Here is an 18,943-nt window from a genome sequence, read left to right as displayed (position 1 = left end):
TTAAGCAATGTTTTCCTTCAAATGCCTGGAAAGCTTCCTTATAAGGGAGCAAATGCAGCAAACTACTTGGAGGCAGCTCCATGTGGAGCAAGTTGCTACACAAATGGAGGGAGGAGTTAGAACACAACTCCTGTTTTTCTTTTAAAGAGTTTGAAGCTTTGTATGCAGAAAGGGGAATTGCCCTATTGTCAGTGCAAAAAACGAGGTTCACATTTTTTATATAAAATTTAAAAAGTTTAGTAGAAAGACAATTAGGAGATAGAAATAAAGCAAAATGAACAAATACAGCCAGGTGCCTCAGTATTCAACCAAGAGAGCAGATCTTACTAACAAAGGATTGTCCTTTAAAAACAGAAACCTATTACATATTCATAAATTCTTATACATGGTTCAAACATTCCTCTTAAGTTTTAGATATTCCTTTGTTTAGCTTCAACTCCCCTCTCCCCAATAGATCAATCTTCTTGTCTCCACTGAGTCTCATGCTCCCTGATAGTAGAGGTTCAATAAATTCTTCCTTTGGAGCACTGGTCACCGCATTTCTGTACCATAAACCTTTCCTGTATTATATTTTAGTCAGATTGTACCTGTTTTACTAAGGCTTGTGAGAGGAGAGAATCTCTGTCAGTGTTGATCTTTATGGAGTCTAGAGTGCTGCTGTACTGTGCCCAGTTCTGGGCTCCCTAGTGCAGGAGAAATAAGGAGCTGCTCCAGGGTCTGGCAAAGAGCCACTGAGATGGATAAGGGACTGAGGAGCTTTCATATGAAGAAGGGCTGAGAGAGCTGAGATCTGGAGGGTGCAAAGGAGACAGAGGCTCATGCCAGGAAAAGGGGCAGTGGGTACAGACAGAAACACAGGAGGTTCTGGCTGAACATAGGGAAGCACTGTGAGGGTGACCAGGCACTGGAACAGACTGCCCAGACAGGCTGTGGAATCTCCAGCCCTGGAGATACTCAAAAGCCATCTGGATGTGGCAGCCAGCTCCAGGTGCCCTTGTAGGGCAGGAGGCTGTGCCAGTTCTCAGGAGCTCCTCACAACCTCAGTCACTCTGTGATTCTTGCAATCACAGCAGAAAAGAGGCCTGTGAGCAGGGGTTTGAGTGGTGCCTCAAGGAAGGAAAAACATTATAAAGTATTCTTATCTGTACTCACTATTCATCATGTAGGTCTGGGAACAGTAGATGTAGTAACAGTAGTATGTGTATTGAAAGAGCTTTCCTAACTATGACTAAATTCAGAATAAAAGTATTATAAATTGTCTGCCAAAAGCATTTCTCACAATTTCATTTTAATTTTACTGCAGATATTTTTGGAGGATATTTATCTAATATTCTTTTAAATTAATTTGTGCTGCTTAATTTTGCATTGCAAAGATGAATAAATTTACATGCTAACTAAAAACTAGCAGAAGACTCATCTCTCCACCTTTTCTCATCTTATTATGCTGACTTTTTAGAAATCTGATTTCTGTTCCCAGTTATTATATTTTATTGGTACAATGAAAATAACTTCAACTGGAAAGCAATAAAAGAGACAAGGCATATCAGTAACAGAATTCCTTCAACCTTCAACTCTTCCTGCTTGTGTTTCTCACTGTTCCGTATTCTTCATGTGTTTGTCAAACTGTGGCAATTTAGTGAGTTGTGGTTTCAGTTTCTGTCTGAATTTCCTTGTATCATGTTTCTTGTCGTTCTGGTTTCAGCTTCACATGGTAGACTACCTTCTCTAATAGACTATTCTAACCTTTTGCAATCCTTGGAAGCAATAATTCACTGAGGAATTGGTGCAACATAGAGATTTATGCCTCTGTTACCATATTTAACATTTATTGTTGCAAAAACAGTTTGTGCAAGTATGGCATAAATCTGAGATCCTCCAAGTACTTTATTAGTTGCTGACAGCCCCAAAGGCTCCTCCTTCCTCAGTTTCTCAGCCCCAGATTAAAGAACCTCCTTCTCTTTGAGCTATCAGCTCCTTCTATCAGCTATCAGTTGTCCTTCTCTTTGAGCTGCTATCAGCTTTTTTTCCCCTGTGTGGCAGACTTGCAGATTTTGGTCTGTCTGGCCCTGTTCCCCAGCTGCAAGGACTGCAAGGCAAGAGGGCATGTGCAGTTCACAGATTTGCCTCTGTAGCAAGGGTTGTAAATCAGTTCCCATCAGTGCATTCTGTCCTGCATTCTGTGCAATCCCATCTTCAGTGCTGCTGCTTCTTTTACTTCCAGCCATCTCAGGTGCTTGGAGGGCTCTCTGCTGAGACCTGGCTCTTTCCCAGGCTTTATGTTGACTTGCCAGTTGTCCTGCTGGTCTCTGGAGTGGTGAATTCTTCTCTGAGTATTGCACAAAGTCCATCTACAGCTGTTCCATTCAGCTCTGGCATCTGGACAGGAGACTATAGTTCTGATTGTGGTGAATAACCAAAAGTGCAGGTGAACAGCAGCTGTGCACTTCTGGTCCTGCTGCTGGTACAGTTGATCCATCCTGTGAAAAACGAGGTTTACATTTTTTTTTTAATAACATTTAAAAAGTTTAATAAAAAGACAATTAGGAGACAGAAATAAAGCAAAATCAACAAATATGGCCAGGTGCCTCAGCATTCACCCAAGAGCACGCCTTACTAACAAAGGATTGTCCCTTAAAAACACCAATCTCTTGCATATTCATAAATGCTTTTGTATTATTCAAACATTCCTCTTAAGTTTTAGATGTTCCTTTGTTTAGCTTCAACTCCCCCTCCCCAATAGATCAATCTTCTTGGCTCTGTTGAGTCTCACACTCCCTAATAACCAAGGTTCAAAAAATTCCTCCCTTGGAGCTCCAGTCACTGCAGTCTTCATCTGGATAAGATAATCTAAGAATGCAGGGGGTGGGTTTTCTATCTTTTCATTTTCTTTCATATATGAACAAAAGCAATCTTTATTGTAATACCATACTACTCCCTAAAAATATATAAATGTATTACAACACTATTTCTAAGTTTCATACAGCAAAGTTTCCAACATTATACATATAATATTCATTTTAATATTTGTAAAAAAGCCAATAATATAATATGTATCTATAACAATCTTGTACAACCAGTGTGTGGTCATGTCACAGCTCCTGTGAGCCCCTGGTGGGACTGTCCATCAGCACTCAGTGCCTGCTTTCATAGCTCTGGTTAAGCCATTTGGTATTTTTTTTCCTGAACATACAGAACAATGCAGAGCAATCTAGAATTTACTCTTTGAGATGGTCTTGAGTGTAATGTACAAATCTTTGAATGCATTCCTTAGGAAGAAATAGGACATATATTGCTGAATAAAAATGTTTTCCCCTTACAGCATAAATCAGATGACTGTTGTTGTGGGACCTGAATTAGGGAGATGTTTATTCATCTTTAAAGGCCACTTTAAAGCCTCTACTTACTTCTAATCAATGAGCCACTGCAAGCTTTTATCTTTTGTTTTCAGCACTCCTTCAGTGCAGAGTTCCTGTTAAATAGACAGCTCAGACAGCTGTAATGTGTTGTCACTACATTTAATGGTGGAGATGAATGTACGCCAGGCCAAGGAAGAGCTGCTCTGTGTTTTAACCCACCCACTTGGTGACCTTGGGTATAGTCTGACTCCCTCCCAAAGCTCAGTAGTGATTTTTTAAATGGCTGCTGCAGGGTGTAAGCTTAGAAATCTCTTTTTTACAGATCTGTTCAGGTAGAGTTGGAGGCTCTGTTGTAAGTTTGGAGACATCCCAAACTGTGTCCAGCAAATACCCACAGCATCACCCTTGCTGACTCTAGGATGCTTCACCCTTGAAAAGTGGGAACAGACTCTGACCTACCTTTTTTGCCATGTAAAAGACCCAAAGTGGTAGAATGAAAGGTATCAATCAAAAGTAGGCTGTGGGGACCAAACTGTGTTGTGGGTTTTTTTCTGAACACAGCATTTTTGGTTTTCACTGGTTGATGGGCAGCTGAGTTGACTTTAAAACTGCTGTCTATAGGGGTAAGTCTTGTTCTGCCTTTATTGATTAATTTAATAGAAAAATTAAACCCCCATTTTCTTCTGCTGCTGCAGCAACTGTTTCAGTAACCTCAAGGAGTTGACTGTAAAAACTATATTTTCAAACACATCAGTTCTCTGAACCTCACTGCACATTCTTAAGTGTTAATGCTTATACAAGGGACATGAGTAGCTGATGGGCTTCAAATTTCTGCAAGGGCAGATCAGCAGTCTCAGTTTTGACTAGATTGAAATGATACAGAATCACAGCCTTAATCCTTGAATGTTCCACATGAAGCATAAACATATACCAGTACCTGTGGGGACAGAGCATCATCAGTTAAAGAAATTTGCCATTAAATTTATCTCCACATTCCCCCCCCACCACTCTCATTTGTGGCAGGGAAGACACTGCCAATTTTTCATTTCCTACTTTCATGCAAAGTAAATAAGGAATCCTGCTGACAAAGAGAGCATATCCAGGAATAGGAAAATGCTCCTGCATGCAACCAGAAGCATCTTTTAAAGGAAATACAGCTGCAGGATCTGTAGTAGTTACTGCTGCAAAGACAGTGAGGCTGGTCTTGGGCTTCTGAATACACATGATGGTCTCTGTATGATAATGGCAGCTTTTCCAAATCTGTGTGTGTTCAGACAGCACTGCAAAACCTTACATTGCCTCCCTGACAAAACAAAAATGTGTCTAGGACAGATAAAGAGGCTTTAGGTTTTTTCAGACATGCTTCTTGTGAAGGGCATGCTGAGTAAAATGACAAAAAGCCTTTCCTCTAGGACACAACTGCTCTGATGCATTCACCTGAAGAGCCTTCTGCTTCTCCTAAACAGGAGAAATATCAGAGCCTTTACCAGAGCTTTATTTCTTCTCTATTTGCAGTTAGGAATTAATGTTATTGAGAGATGTGAGAGAACAGTCAGTAATGAGAGCAGCTTTTGGGAAGTGATTACTCATTTGTCCTAGTGCACAGGATTTGTCATAGTGCACAACACCACAAGCAAGTAGTGAGGCATTGCATACAGGCAGGAGGATTATGGGAGTAAATAACCCCAATGTCTACTGAGCTTTACATCGTGTTACAGAATAATTGATCATGTATTTTTTTCTTGCCAAAAATAAGTACTCACCCAATGTAACATAAGTTATTCAACTAAATGAGAGTTTTGGTGGAACCCTTACGAAAAGGACTGTGTTCCTTGTGACAGGTGGTTTTCTTGGCATCCTGTTAAGAGGCTGAAGCAGGTACGTTATTTTTTTCTACAAAAGCCAGCATTTGATACTGGCAATCCAGTTTATTATAAAACAGTACATAGTGTCCCTGAAGAACCTTCCAGCATCAAGATCTTACAGAAGGACAGGGTGTTACTGTCTTTTGTGTTGTTCACTTGGTTGGGGTTTTTTATTTTGAAGGATAATGGAGTAAGTGCAATGTAATATTTGTTTGGTATAGGGAAATCTTATGGCCCTTTTCACAGTTACAGATGCTAATCATGCCATGTGATAGGGCTATAACAAATAGAGTTGCTGGATCCTTGCAGATAAAAGCATGTGGAAGATGTATTTTATTGCTGTAATTTAGCTTGCAAGAGTTAGATCAGAGCCACTTCCTACAGACTCATTTGGATGCTTTAGTGTGAAATCCACTCAGGAGGAAAGCTCTTACATCCACACATCTTTGACCAGCTTGATGAATTAACAGCAGAGTAAGTTGGGAGGAAAACAGGATATGAGAGCTGCCCTCAAATCTGCAGTTAGTTACCTGCACATCTCTGTGTCCAGCACCTGCCTTCCAGACAATTCTGGCAAAGTCTAGTCTAGAGCTGGGAGCCGTATCCGTATCCTTCTTTTAGCTGCCAAAGGGTATGGCTGAAATTCTGTAGAAGTAGATTGCAATTTCTGTGGACAAGATAGTGAATTCTGTCAGCAAGTGACAAGTTTACTCTGCACTGATATTGCATGTTATAAAGAGACAAGTCTAATATTACATAAAGTACAGAGGGAAACTTTGGTGGTTAAAATAAGCAGGGATTATCAGCTCCTGAATTGCCAAGTGTTGTCCACAGTGGTCAAGTTTTGTCAATAATGAGTGCTTAATTTTCTTGAGGACTAGAACACCATTTCAGTATTCTAGCTTTTAAAAAAGTAGGTAACTTGTAGATGGATATTGGACTTGAAAGTTTTGCTTTCTTCTAAGCTTTTCTTTATGAGTGCTCTTAAGCTGCTTTTTCTGTTGTATTTAGAAGCATCTTTTTAGCTGCTATTTACAATGGAGAAATCAGTTGCTAGAGAGGGAAATGGCTATTGCATCTTAAATTACACAGTATTTATGAAATATCAGGGTGAGCTGTGGTGAGCAGCTGAAATGTGCTGAGATCAGTGGATATCCAATTTCTGTTATGGCACAAAATATTGCTGTGCAGGATAAAGACATCAGCTTCCCACAATGCAGAAAAAATGTGTTTCTGTGTTTGATTTCATGTGTTCTTTGTGGCACATCATAATCATAAGAGATTTACATAATAAGATCTACAGATGCCTGTAGATTATTTCCTCTTAGTTTTTGAGTTTATTTACACACAGAGACCTGAAGTAGTTCAGTTGGGTGTGGGACTGGCTGCAGGGCTGCTGCAGGTAAAGCTGGGGAAATGAAGGGGTTGCTGAGGCATTGCTTCCTGTATTACTACTTTGTTTATATTCTGCTGTTAAAGCATGGTAATCTCTAGATGTAATTGTTAGTATGCCTAGTGAAATGAGTTGGCAGGATTTTTCATTAAAAGTCACAAGATACAGCTTTGTAATGTACACAAATAGTACATGTGCCCTACTGAGAGATCAGAATACACTGTGTTAATGCATAGGACATGACAAAGGGGCCACGTTCTCTCCTAAACAGTTTATGAATTAGGCATAAGACTAAACTTCCACATATAAGAATTGCATTTCACAGTACATTCCTTGTTTTTGACCTTCTGTGTACATACCTGGCAGTGCCTAAATGTTTCACACAGTGTGAAACTCTGCTCAGTTACAGATCTTGAGAAACACATGGCTGTTGGTAGCAGTTATGCTGGATACTGCATCAAAGCCCTTTTTCCACAAAGATGGGAATTTGGTGGGCTCAAACTTGTGCACTAAAGTCAACGATTAGAGCTGCAAGACAAATTTGTAACTGCTTATGGTCTGAATGGAATTGGTTATTTAAAATTGGTTATTGGCTGTTTGTTTCTGCTTGTTTACAGGTTGCACGGCCGATACTATGAAATGGCACCAAACGTTGTGCCCATGGACTATACAAAGGACCCAGATGTTAAACTACCTATGCAGCTTATAATAAATATGCCTGAGCTAAAGGTATCACTTCTGATTGCTTACAAACTGTATCTTAACTTCTGTAGCTCACCTGCCAGACTTTCTGCCAAGATTGATATCCAGAAGTGCAGTGGCATGCAGAGGTCTTCCCCTTCTTGTTTTTGTGCAAGGGTTAAACCAGCCCCAGAAACTGGAAAATATTTAGGTGAATGTCTTTTTGCAGAGATAGTTAGGGTAAATGTTAAAGGAAATGAATAGGAAATAAAACTAAATTTAGCAATCTTTGCCCTTTGTGTATATCCCTCACAGAAGCCCCATCCCCACAGGGATCTCTGTGTGAAGAGCTGGTTAGAAATCTGAAGTTCTTATCTCAGTCTGTCCATAGGAAATTTGCTAGCAGGGTGCAGAATATTGCTAATAAAAGTTTTCCCCTTTTTTTTCAGCTACCTGAGCAAAATAAATATTTTTATTAATTATCAGGAGTTTTCATTTTCTTGGGGCCGTTACATGATAGGAAGTGGAGACACAGTCCATGTAACTGCAAATGAGAGAAGCAGTAGGTATAAGGCAATCAGTGCAAAAGAAAAAAAGACACTATTTTTTTATTCTCAGTTCAACAGCTTAATAATTTATGGGTTTAAGAGGACAAATGTGGACTTTTAGCATTTATTTTTTAAAAAGTAAATTGAATTATGTTGTGTTTTGTCACATAGTCTATTTTTTATGTATGCTAGTCAATTGATGTCTATAAATTACTATAATGTGGAAACAATTATGTGTTCAATCTGATAGTTGTGTGAACCATTATTAAGCTTTTTAAGAACAATGCTATAAAAAACCTTGTAATTGATGTCTTTCCACTTAATTTTAATGATCTAGAAATTCTTTCTTAGTGTTGTAATTTTTTTCAGATTTTCAGATCTGATATTTTACAAGCAGAAGCCATGCTTTAGAAATTCAGTTATGGAGGACACTGAGTCAACATGAAGTGAAAAACATTTGAATTAGATTTCAAGTTGAAGTTCACAGAACTCTTTGTTCCTTAAGTAACACACTTGCTGTATGTTTGATTCTGGGATAATATAATTTATTGAATAAGAAGCACATTTTGTTAATCTATGTGTGTTAAAAAGTGTTTGACCAGCATTTCGTATAAATGGAAACGTTAAACACATACAATCATTTAATTTAATAGAAAACCTTGGGAAAAAAATTATTCTTCATTTATTCTTCAGACTCTGGTTTAGCAGATGCCTATGGACAGCCTGGGTTTCTGAAGAAGCTGAGAAATAATTTAGAATTCCTTTTCACAGTAAGCATGGGCTTATTCAGCAGAATATGTTTATGCTTTTTCTAATGGCATCAGTATTCCTTAGGAATTATGTTATCATCTCTGAGATCTTGGTAGCACATCATGAAGTCCTTTGGCACAGTTCTTTGACTCCTCAGAGTTTAACTGCCAGACAGCTGAGAGTTGCTTTGTGACAAATCAAGGCTAAGCTTAGAAAAGAAAGTGAGAAATTATGATCGCACAGAGTCTTTTTGGCTTCAGTGATAGAGGATTGAACACTTCAGGAACAGCTCATTCTATGAGAACTTTCGAGTTGGAAGGCCTGGTACTGAAGCTGATGTACAAACCAGAAATTTTATACAGGATCATGTTTAGATTGAGATACAGGAGCATAGCAAACTTGGGTGGTAATGATAGACTTCCTAAGAGGCTTCCAAGTATGAAGTGGATCATAATCTATCTCCTGGCACTACAAGTCTGACCCTGCTTTAGAAGATGTCTCCAGGTAATGGAACTTGACTTTATGAAAGTAACAGGACAAACTCAGTGTTGAGTTTTATACAAGTTGTCTCTCAGGTCTTGTAAGTCTGCAGAAGAACCTTAGAAATATTGGTGTCAAACCACTCATTTCAGGAATTCTAGGAGCTCACAGAGAAAAGTGCTTTCAATAGTGACTGAGCTTGTTTCCAGTAAAATCTCAGTAAGAGGAGACTAGGTTTTATTCCATAACTCTTTCAAAGCATTGACACTAAAAGATGTTAAAATGCCCGAGAACTTTGTTATAAACTGGGGTCCATCTTGCTCATGGAGCATCTTTTGGGCACCTGTGACAGGGGTGAGAGGGAGAGTCTTTCCTCAAGAGTTTATTTTGGAAACAACCTAGGTATTAACTCGTACACTAAGAAAAAAAATCTTTTACCTTTGCAACTTGACCAGACTGCCTAACAAATCATTATGGTGTTTTCTTTCTTCAGTGAATTTTCATCAAGGTGAAGACAAAGACAACATTTACATCTTAAAATAGAAATAAATTTCCTTAATGTCTATTGAGTTATAATAAAATTAGTGCTAATTTCAATGCACCTGGTTTTTTTCATATACACATTACATTTCTAGTTACTGGCAATGTTGAGCTCAATACCACTGCAGGTTCTGACAAACGGATAGAATCAATAATGCACTTTTCTAAATTAGATTCTGCTAATATAAAGAAAGATCTTTACCTCATGCATTAATGTTTTGAGCCAGGGTTTTTGTGTTTCAAGGGGAAAAAAATGCTGATGGTCATTCACTTTAATTGGTAATGCATTATTCACTAACTCCTGATTCTTAAAAGTTGAAAGTTGGGACAAGACATAAATAAATAAAGAAGGGGAAGGTACTTAAAGTTAATTAGGTCTACCATTACACTGAAGTTAACAGGGCTACTTTACTCCATCAGTTTCATTGCAGTCTCTGTTCTCTAATTTTCACAATTTTGGTTACACAGGCACCAGTCTAATAAATTAACTTTGGGGCATCTGGACACCTGTGAGATTGCACTAATTAATATAGCAAAACTGTAGCCATGATATGGACTGCTCACTGGGAGAAAAGGGAAAAAGCAAAAGTGATATTTTTTCAAATTAAAACTGATTTATTTTTAATCAGTGGCTTTTCTGAGGGGCTGTCATTGCCACAGGGCTGCAGGTGGGAAAGCAACCTGGTGCCAGAGGCTCTTGTGGTTGATCGCAGTGGTGAGTGTCCATACCCACATCCCAGATTGTGCTCTCTGTGGGCGCTGCAGTGCAGAGCAATCCTTCTCTCCAGAGCTGGGCAGCAAAGGGCTGCTGGACTGGAACCATTTTTGATGCACTCACTTTACAGTCTGTTGCTTCCTGTGTTTTGGCTCACACAGGAACTTCATTGATCCTCACAGGCCTTGTCATAAGCTGCACTGGGAAGGGAGTTAGTTCATAAATCCACTGCTGAAACAGGATGGGCAGCAGGCACAGGAATCAGCCAGGAGCCAGCAAGGACACACAGGGAACAGCAACTCCATCGCACGTTTCAGAACCAATGTTAGCACACTATTTATAGTAAGTTTAAATGTGAATGCAAGTGATTTGCTTGAAAATAAAAATACTTTCCACAGTGTTAATAGGATGAGGTTTTAGAAGTGATTTCAGTGACTCTTCAGATTCAAAGCTTTCCATCTAAGGGGCAGTAACACCTCAGAGAGCAGGGTGATCTTCCCAAGCCCCAGCTCTGCTCTGGCTGATCTTTGCCTCCAGCTCATCTCAACATCTTTGCTGCATTCTGTTAGTTGTTTCTAGTTATGATGGGATGTTTACTCCCTTCAGATCACTCTCCTTGCTTCTCTGAAGTCTCTTTATCTGAGCATCTCTGCTGTGTGTATGTGTACTCCAAGTATCATAAGCGAGGGCTGTTTTCTTTGCATCGAACCCTTGCCTGCACCTCCCCTGCAGCATTGTCTGTGCACTTCCCTGGCACAGTCAGGAATTGGTTCTTGTCACAATGTCTTATCTTCCCCTGAGGTACTGGTAGGTTCTGGAATATTTAAGCAATTCTGTATACAGCCTGAATCTTTGTTTCTTTAGCTGTTGTGACTTTAGTACAGAGTCATTGCTGAACTTTACTTTCTGACAGAACAAAATGGTCTTTTCTATTAAAACATAAACTCATCAATTTACCTTAAACGGTACCCTGCAGGCACAGCAGAGAAGTTTGATGATGTTAATATAATCATAGACACATAAAACCCAAGTTTTTGATTTTGAGGAAGAAGAAAATGAGGAAAGAAAGCCCTGCAAAGAAACTTGCTTTTTTCTGCTCCAGGGAAAATTTGCTGTTGCACTTATTATGCTTCCCTTCAGAAGCACCAGTGTTTCCAATGGAGCTTTGGTAATGAACAATTTATCCACTTTTATATTAACGTTTGTCTGACAGCAAATTTTTTTTCAATGGGGAGGTAGTTTTTTTTCGTGGGTTTTTTTTTGTTTGTTTGTTTTGGAATAACTCCTGCAAAATAGACTGCTTTGTGCTTTTAAATATGTTCTCTAAAGTCAGTGGGGGCTTTTGTTCAAATACAAAAGGGAAAAATCATCATTGTGTTTCTGTGGATATGAAAATTAAGGAGCATTTTGTAATGACTGTCCAGTACCTTCACCTTAATCACCTTCACCTATCTTTGAACTTCACTTACAACCTCTTATTTCCAAAATGCAGTCAGCTTGTGGGAATAGGATTGGATGCTTGAAATGAATTCCTCAAACTACAAAACAGATAAGTCAAAAGGCCACCAGAGTGCTTTCCTAGAGTATGGGATGGAATCTAGAGGACAGAGGAATATAACAGGTGATTAAACTGCAATGCCAGGAATAAACCCTCTAAGAGTTTGTTAGAAAACTAATGGTTGTGTTTTATTGTAAGCTGTTATAGGTCTGTATGTTGGAATAGATGCTGTGTGAGATTTAAAAATAAATAGAAACATAATTATCTGAGTGAAATAAGTGTTCCTTACAAAGATGGACTGCACATTTAGGATTCTCTTGAGCCACTACAGAAACATCAATCTGCAAAACAGCAGAGTTGTTTTTCATTTGTAGCAGTTCTTTATTGTTTCTGTCCCCTCTCTCATTTTTATCATGAGTGTGAAAAAGAGGTTCACATTTTTTAAAATAACATTTAAAAAGTTTAATAAAAAGACAATTAGGAGACAGAAATAAGGCAAAATAAAGAAATATGGCCAGGTGCCTCAGCATTCACCCAAGAGCACGCCTTACTGACAAAGGATTGTCCCTTAAAAACACCAATCTCTTGCATATTCATAAATGCTTATGCATGACTCAAACATTCCTCTTAAGTTTTAGATGTTCCTTTGTTTAGCTTCAACTCCCCCTCCCCAATAGATCAATCTTCTTGGCTCTGTTGAGTCTCACAGTCCCTAATAACAGAGGTACAATAAATTCCTCCCTTGGAGCTCCAGTCACTGCAGTCTTCATCTGGGTAAAATAATCTAAGAATGCAAGGTGGGGGTTCTGACTATCTTTTCATTCTCATTCATATATGAACAAAAGCAGTCTTTATTTTAATACCATGCTACAGCCTAAAATATATATATATATGTATTACACCACTATTTTTAAGTTTTATCAATAACAGAAATAAAAAACTATATTAATACAGCAGTTTTCCAACATTATATATATAAAACATTCATTTTATTATTTGTGAAAACCCAATAATATAATATGTATCTATGACAATGAAAGTACAGAAAAAGCTTTTTAACACAAGTGTAAGTTTCTAGTTTTAAAAGGAATCTTTTTTCAACGATTAGTGCTTATGGGAAAGCAATCTAGGAAAGAACAATATCATTTTCCCCTTCACTCCCTTCCCCCATGGCTCTTCCTTTAAATATGATGGAACCCTAATCTGTGCTCTTAAGAGTAGAGGTAATGAAATTACAGGAAGGATGTGAAAAGTATCTGTGAAGGTAACCTAATACTTTCCATTGTGTAAGCCACAGATATACTGCCTGGAGACACATAATATGAGAAAGTTAAAGAAAAGAAATCAATATGAGGAAAGATTTTATTTTTCATTTTGGTTTTAGTGATCCATTTGGCAAAGAGTTACTTAAGAAGTATGCTTAGGTTCATTTAATTAATTCTTAATTTATCTGTATTTTCAAGATCTCTGACATGCCAAATAAATAACTCATCTTATGCAACTGACATATGTTTATTGAGTCAGTGAGATCCTGCCCCAGCCTTTCTAAAGCATGAAGTCCTGGGCTTGATGTTCACTGCTGACAGGGATATTTGCATCTGTGTGCTCCTGGTTTGTTACCCAATGCTGCCTCTAAGATGTCAGTTTACTGCTGTTACCATGACACTTACTTCTGATCAGGCTTGTTCCAAAGAAAGCTATACAGCATTTTAGAAATGAAAAATAGATTTCTAACATGTCTTGATGTCCATTCTGATGTTTGACATTCTTAATTATTAAACATGAAATACAGCAATTTTTGGTGTGCTTTTAGGAGGAAAGTGGGTCTTTTAATATACTTCAGCCCAAATAAATCTTATTTTGGCTTATTTATAAACTGGCAGTTTGAAAAAATAGAACCAATTGTTCTTCCCTGCATGTCTGTGCATGCATATCCCACCAACAGGTATATGTGTATTACCACAGGTAAATCCCAAAACCAGATAAATGTGTATTCCACAAATATTTCCAGGCATTTAAGTGAGATACTTTAACCTGGGCACTACCCACAGATGCAAACCTGCTGTACCTACACATCATTCATGAGACACAAGTGATCACTACATATCCTTTAACAGTGAGGTTCCCCTCAGCCATCTGGCTGGGTCTGGGGTGTTATTTTTCATTCTCAGGCTCTGGAGTGATGTGACCCTGCTGCTTTTTGAGACTGCTTTTTATTTTCAGGAATCCCTCTATTCTATTCTATTTAATTTGGTGTTATGTGGCCTGGTTTTGTCTTCATCTGAAGAGTGAACTTGTCAATCTCCTATCCTTTGCAATCTGTAGGCCTGTTCTCTATTGTGGATTCCTTCAGTCATCAAACCCTGCAGGAGAATTTGTATTTAGTATTGACTACTTAATGGGCTGTCATTTGAGCCTAAGGTTCTGTGGTCCCTACTTCACTTGTCCATAAAAACAGCCTTGTTTTTGGCCCTTAGTCTCCACAGTCATGCCAAAAATGTAATCTATAGATACTCTTGTTCTATGTGTGAATTATCAAGAAAGAATTCAAGTAAACTGAAAAATAACATTTTCTGGTCATTTGTCTCTCAAATTTTTCTGAAATTTCATTTAAAATAATTGGATGGTTTATGAATACCTGTTAGGTAATTAAATTTACAGGGGGAAAAAATAATGGATATATGATTGAACTTCTGAGCTTTCACAGTATGGCTTCTTTAAAAGCCAAAGAAAATGCTGCATGCATATTAAAACTAGTGAACCTGATATACCACCACCACAGCTGTATGTATTTATGGATCAGTATGTTAATCAGTATCTTCAGATAAAATCTGTAGTAAAATGAGATGCTGCTCACAGCCCAAGGGATGTTTGCGTTCATATTCAACTAAATTGAATTGATTTTCCAAGTTTTATCAATACAGCTACAAATTATTGTTGAGGTTTTGTATAGACCTGAGAAAGATGATGGGTTTTTACTGTAAAAACATTTGTTTTGGATTTCATAGTAATAAAGCAGGCTTTCTTATGCTTCTTCTGAGTTTATGGTTTTAGAATTTTGTCTTATTCTAAGGTGCTAGAAATTATTTCAGGATCATCTCCTGTGGAGATTAAATTTCATTTAAATGTCTGGAATTTTCAGTCAGTCCAACCAAAGGCTGGACATTGACATGTATCAGTGAAAATAAAAGCCAGAAGTGGTACTATGCAGCAGCAAGGACTGCTGAAACTTCCTGCTAAACCATACAAATATAAGGGTTTTCTTGTATTTTGGGGGGAAAAAAATAAAAAAAATGTCTTTAAAGAGCCAACTATGCAATTAAATAGTCATTATCAGGGAGTCTGCAGGTTTTTTCATCTTCCAAATGACAATCTATATATGTCTCACAGGAGAATCCCTTCAAAGAAAGGATTGTGGAGTCTTTCTCGGAAGATGGAGAGGGGAGCCTGAGCTTCAATGACTTTGTGGATATGTTCTCCGTGCTCAGTGAAATGGCTCCCCGAGAGCTTAAAGCAATCTATGCCTTCAAGATCTATGGTACTGTATGGAGGGGCTCTGTGTGCTTTTTGTGCTTGGAGTAAATGAGTGGGACAATTGGTGATCTTTGGTTCTTCTATTGTTTAGATTTTAACACAGATAACTTCATTTGTAAAGCAGACTTGGAAAAAACCCTCAATAAGCTGACCCGGGAAGAGCTGACAGCAGAGGAAATCACTCTGGTTTGTGAGAAAGTGATAGAAGAAGCTGACATGGATGGTGATGGGAAATTAGGATTTGCAGATTTTGAAAACATGATTTCCAAGGCACCGGACTTTCTCAGGTATTATTTTAAGAAAAAGAGAGTCTCCTGCATATTTGCAGATATTTTTTTAGGATATCACTGTACAATCTAATACAAGAAGTGTCAGACATAAGTATTTTACTAGAGAACTGACTAGGGGATGACTTCTTACCTAACTCAGTTTAGTCTTCTGGGGCATATTCCAGTTCTTTCCTAAGTTAAGACTAAGAGCTCAATGACTTCTAATTATCACCTTTCCTGCCCCTCCACCCCTCTTAGTGCAGTTCAGGAAAATATTTTGATCCATTATCAGCTCAAATTCATATTTTTCTTAAGCCTATAACAAGGATTCCAGCTGTCTGCATAGGAATGCTTGTAAATATTGTATACATGTTACAAATATAGATGGAAACACATTGATCTCTGCTGAGAAATGAAAGTGTTTCTATAGTTTCTAAAGAACTATAAATTGTCCTGCAGAACACAGAATAGTATTTATTTCACAAATGAAACTGCTGAGGAAAGATGTTAAAGGGATTCAACAATAAAGGAGGAGCACATGATTCCTGTGAACCTTGAGAAACATCACCTTCTGGAGAGGAGACAGTCAATGTGAATGTCTTTTATACATTTCAGGTATTCCTTGACTAATCAAGTGTATCAATGGAAACCCCTTTAGAACAAGACATATATCATCATTATGGTGAGGCTTAGCTCAGTAGGTATTCTAATATTTTGTTTACAGATATTTCCAGCTAAGAAAACATTTTCTTTATATTCTTTATATCCATGTAGAAACTGCTGGGGTCAGGTAGAGTTTCTTTTAATCAATCAAAAGGCTGTGCTGCTCCTACAAATCTGGTAGAGAACAGTGAACAAACGTGAAGAATTGAAAGCAGAAATGAAGATTCAGCAGAAGCTGCAGTTTCAGGAGTTTCCTGTGCCATGACTGACTTTACTGCTGTGTTGTAGAGCCTTGCAAACTGCTGACTGCAAATTCCAAGCTGAGGATGCTGTGCAGTCCAGTCATTTCCTGAGAAAGTTGCAGAGAGGAATGTTTGTCAGTGTAGCCACTGGAATGACAGTCACAATTATTTTTCTTTTCCAGTTTGGGGATGTTCTGGGAAGATGAGGAAATGAGTGAAAATCACTGAGTACTGGGTATTCAGCAGGGCAAAATGATGAGTAAAAAGTGAGATGAAGTGAGATGTATTTTATAGATTAGGTAAGAGAATGTGGAGAGTACCAATAAAATCAAAGGACGAGGCTACTAAGTATTGGAAAACTGAGTGTCCAGTTGCTCAGTTTAAACGTGCACTTGGATCCATGTCTGTGACAAGATATCTCCTTCATGTTTAAGATGGCAATGTGCATATTTAAGGTAGATGTTTGGCATCCCTGCCTTCCAGGGGACTCATAACTTCCTTCTCCTTTCAGGTTCAGGAGTTTAGCTGGTTTATGGGATTCATCTCTGAAGTCCTCAGGCTCCTGATGATATAAAGAAGGGTCTCCTTCCACCTCCTAACCAAAACACTGTTTTAGGCTCTCTGATCAGGCAGTTTCTATATAATAGCAGCCTCTGTGGGGGTAACAGTACAAAGAAAATAATTTCTTAGCTGGAAATATATATAAAGAAAATATTAGAATCCTCTGAAGAATCTGATGTTTCTCATGGTTCAGCAACATGTATCTTTGAAGTCATATTGGAAAATGAGAGTGTAATGGAAAAAGGTCTCAGAGTTGAGAATGTGTAGGATCTCTAGTTTGGTTTCTGTTTTAATCTGAGTTTATAGCTGCAGGAAAAGAAAGTGACAGGGTCATGAGGCTACTTTTATCCAAGCCGATTCACATGGAAGATTTGATACCTCTGCCTTCCTGTGGTTTACTGTTCATTTTGTCTGTAAAGGTGTCTTATTTTTTTAGGACATTGTTAGTTCTAGTCTTCCTGTATGCACTGCATCACAGACCAACATATTTGTTAATACTGAACTTCCTGTTCTGAGGAACTTATTCTAATTTTTAAAGTTCTGTAAATATTGCATTCTAAAGAGGGATTTGACTTTTGGAATGGGATTCATTGATGTTTAATGCCACAATAGATTCACCAAAGTCTGACTGGGGCTGAACTTAAACAAGCACTCTGGCAGGAGCCAGTGCCTGCTAGCAGCGACAGACTTTGAAATGGGACAAGAATGCAATTCTTGTAGGTGATCTCTCACCACAAAAACCCCAGTTCCTGTTCATTAAATTCAATTGTGCCATAACAGTATAGGACAGATTACCTATTCATTTACTGTAACAATGCTTTCTTACCTCTTTGTGAATTAATCTCCAGCTCTATTCCTGGCCTCTCATTTTCTTCTGAGTCTCCAGTGTAATGGTTGTCTTAAATGATAGCCTTGGTCTGTGTGCAGCCAAAGGGCAGGCAGGGCTGTGCAGCTTCGCTGGATAATCTAATACAGAGCATGCAAAACACAGGAAGTGTCTTAATAGCAGATCACCAACCCTATATGCCAGTGGTAAACTGAACAAGCTTCTTACTATTGCAAAAAGATACAAAAACATGCTTTCACCTAAAAGAAATTGTCCATTTGAAATCTTAAGCAGACATATAGAAGAAATATCAACCCATCAATGTCCAATGTCAGTCACAATTACATTTGTTATTGCATATCTCCACTTCTTATGCCTAGTTGAATGCATTCCAGAATTTAAATTCAAGGAAGCCCAAGAATCTAATGATTTACATTTCCAGCTGCTCAGCAACTGTGAAAATGGCACACCGAGGAACCAAAGCAAGAACCACATTGCAAATGATTGCCAGTGAGCAACTGGAGATGCTGGGTAACTGCAGTTTGCAGGGATTTTTGCTGTGAAACCATGGGCAGTCAATATTTCTGAATATCTGATCCCAGAATACCATCCTGGCACCTGGTATGAAAGCCTTCTGAAAGTGCTGAATAACTTGCAAGACCCCAGATGATTTTTATCTTAAGTAAAGGATTACTTACTCTGTTTCTTTTTCTCCCCACCAAAGCTACCTCTTCATATTATAAAAGGGAGAAATGTAGGATTCCAGGCAGTTTTTCCCCTGGCTCTGCCATTGCTTTAGTCACTGATCTGTATGAAGCCAAAAGAATACTGCATTATTGGTTGTTGGTTGGTGTTTTATTGTTCGGAACTTTATTATATAGTGCATTCAAAACTCCCAGGTCTAGACAACTGATTGGTTGAGATTTTAGCACCACTCAGTTCCTTGACCAGGGATATGTCTGCTTTCTGGATTGAACATGATTGGCTGAGGTCCCTGCTTGGGTTTGAATTTGGCCCATCCC

The 18,943-nt window shown here is 38.3% G+C and overlaps 1 protein-coding gene and 1 long non-coding RNA gene across 5 annotated transcripts in view; one reads left to right on the top strand and one right to left on the bottom strand.

The window, feature by feature from the left end:
• The window catches only part of CIB2 (calcium and integrin binding family member 2), a 42,035-nt gene that overhangs the window by 19,519 nt on the left and 3,573 nt on the right, over positions 1-18,943 (top strand). For 2 of the 4 annotated variants that reach the window (XM_014251084.2, XM_088062996.1), the window contains exons 3-5: positions 7,232-7,343; positions 15,217-15,364; positions 15,452-15,722. In XM_014251084.2, the coding sequence (XP_014106559.2) occupies positions 7,254-7,343; positions 15,217-15,364; positions 15,452-15,720 (507 nt within the window). In that variant the 5' untranslated portion in view covers positions 7,232-7,253 and the 3' untranslated portion in view covers positions 15,721-15,722. Of the gene's footprint in view, positions 1-7,231; positions 7,344-15,216; positions 15,365-15,451; positions 15,723-18,943 lie in introns of those variants that run through there. The other 2 variants (XM_005521412.3, XM_088062997.1) reach the window with 2 other exon arrangements.
• LOC148183033 (uncharacterized) overlaps positions 665-18,943 on the bottom strand; it is a 32,029-nt gene continuing 13,750 nt past the window's right edge. Inside the window, exons 4-6 of the long non-coding RNA XR_015773939.1 lie at positions 18,620-18,728; positions 17,922-18,061; positions 665-2,477 (exon numbers count right to left, since the gene is read on the bottom strand). This is a non-coding gene — a long non-coding RNA (uncharacterized LOC148183033). The remainder of the gene's footprint in view (positions 2,478-17,921; positions 18,062-18,619; positions 18,729-18,943) is intronic.

This window comes from Pseudopodoces humilis, chromosome 16, assembly GCF_049639895.1.
Source record: "Pseudopodoces humilis isolate 2021_Gansu_Grassland_sample_001 chromosome 16, ASM4963989v1, whole genome shotgun sequence".
Taxonomy (NCBI): Eukaryota; Metazoa; Chordata; class Aves; order Passeriformes; family Paridae; genus Pseudopodoces; species Pseudopodoces humilis.
Note: the sequence above shows the minus strand (reverse complement) of the source record. Positions and strands in the feature narration are given on the sequence as shown.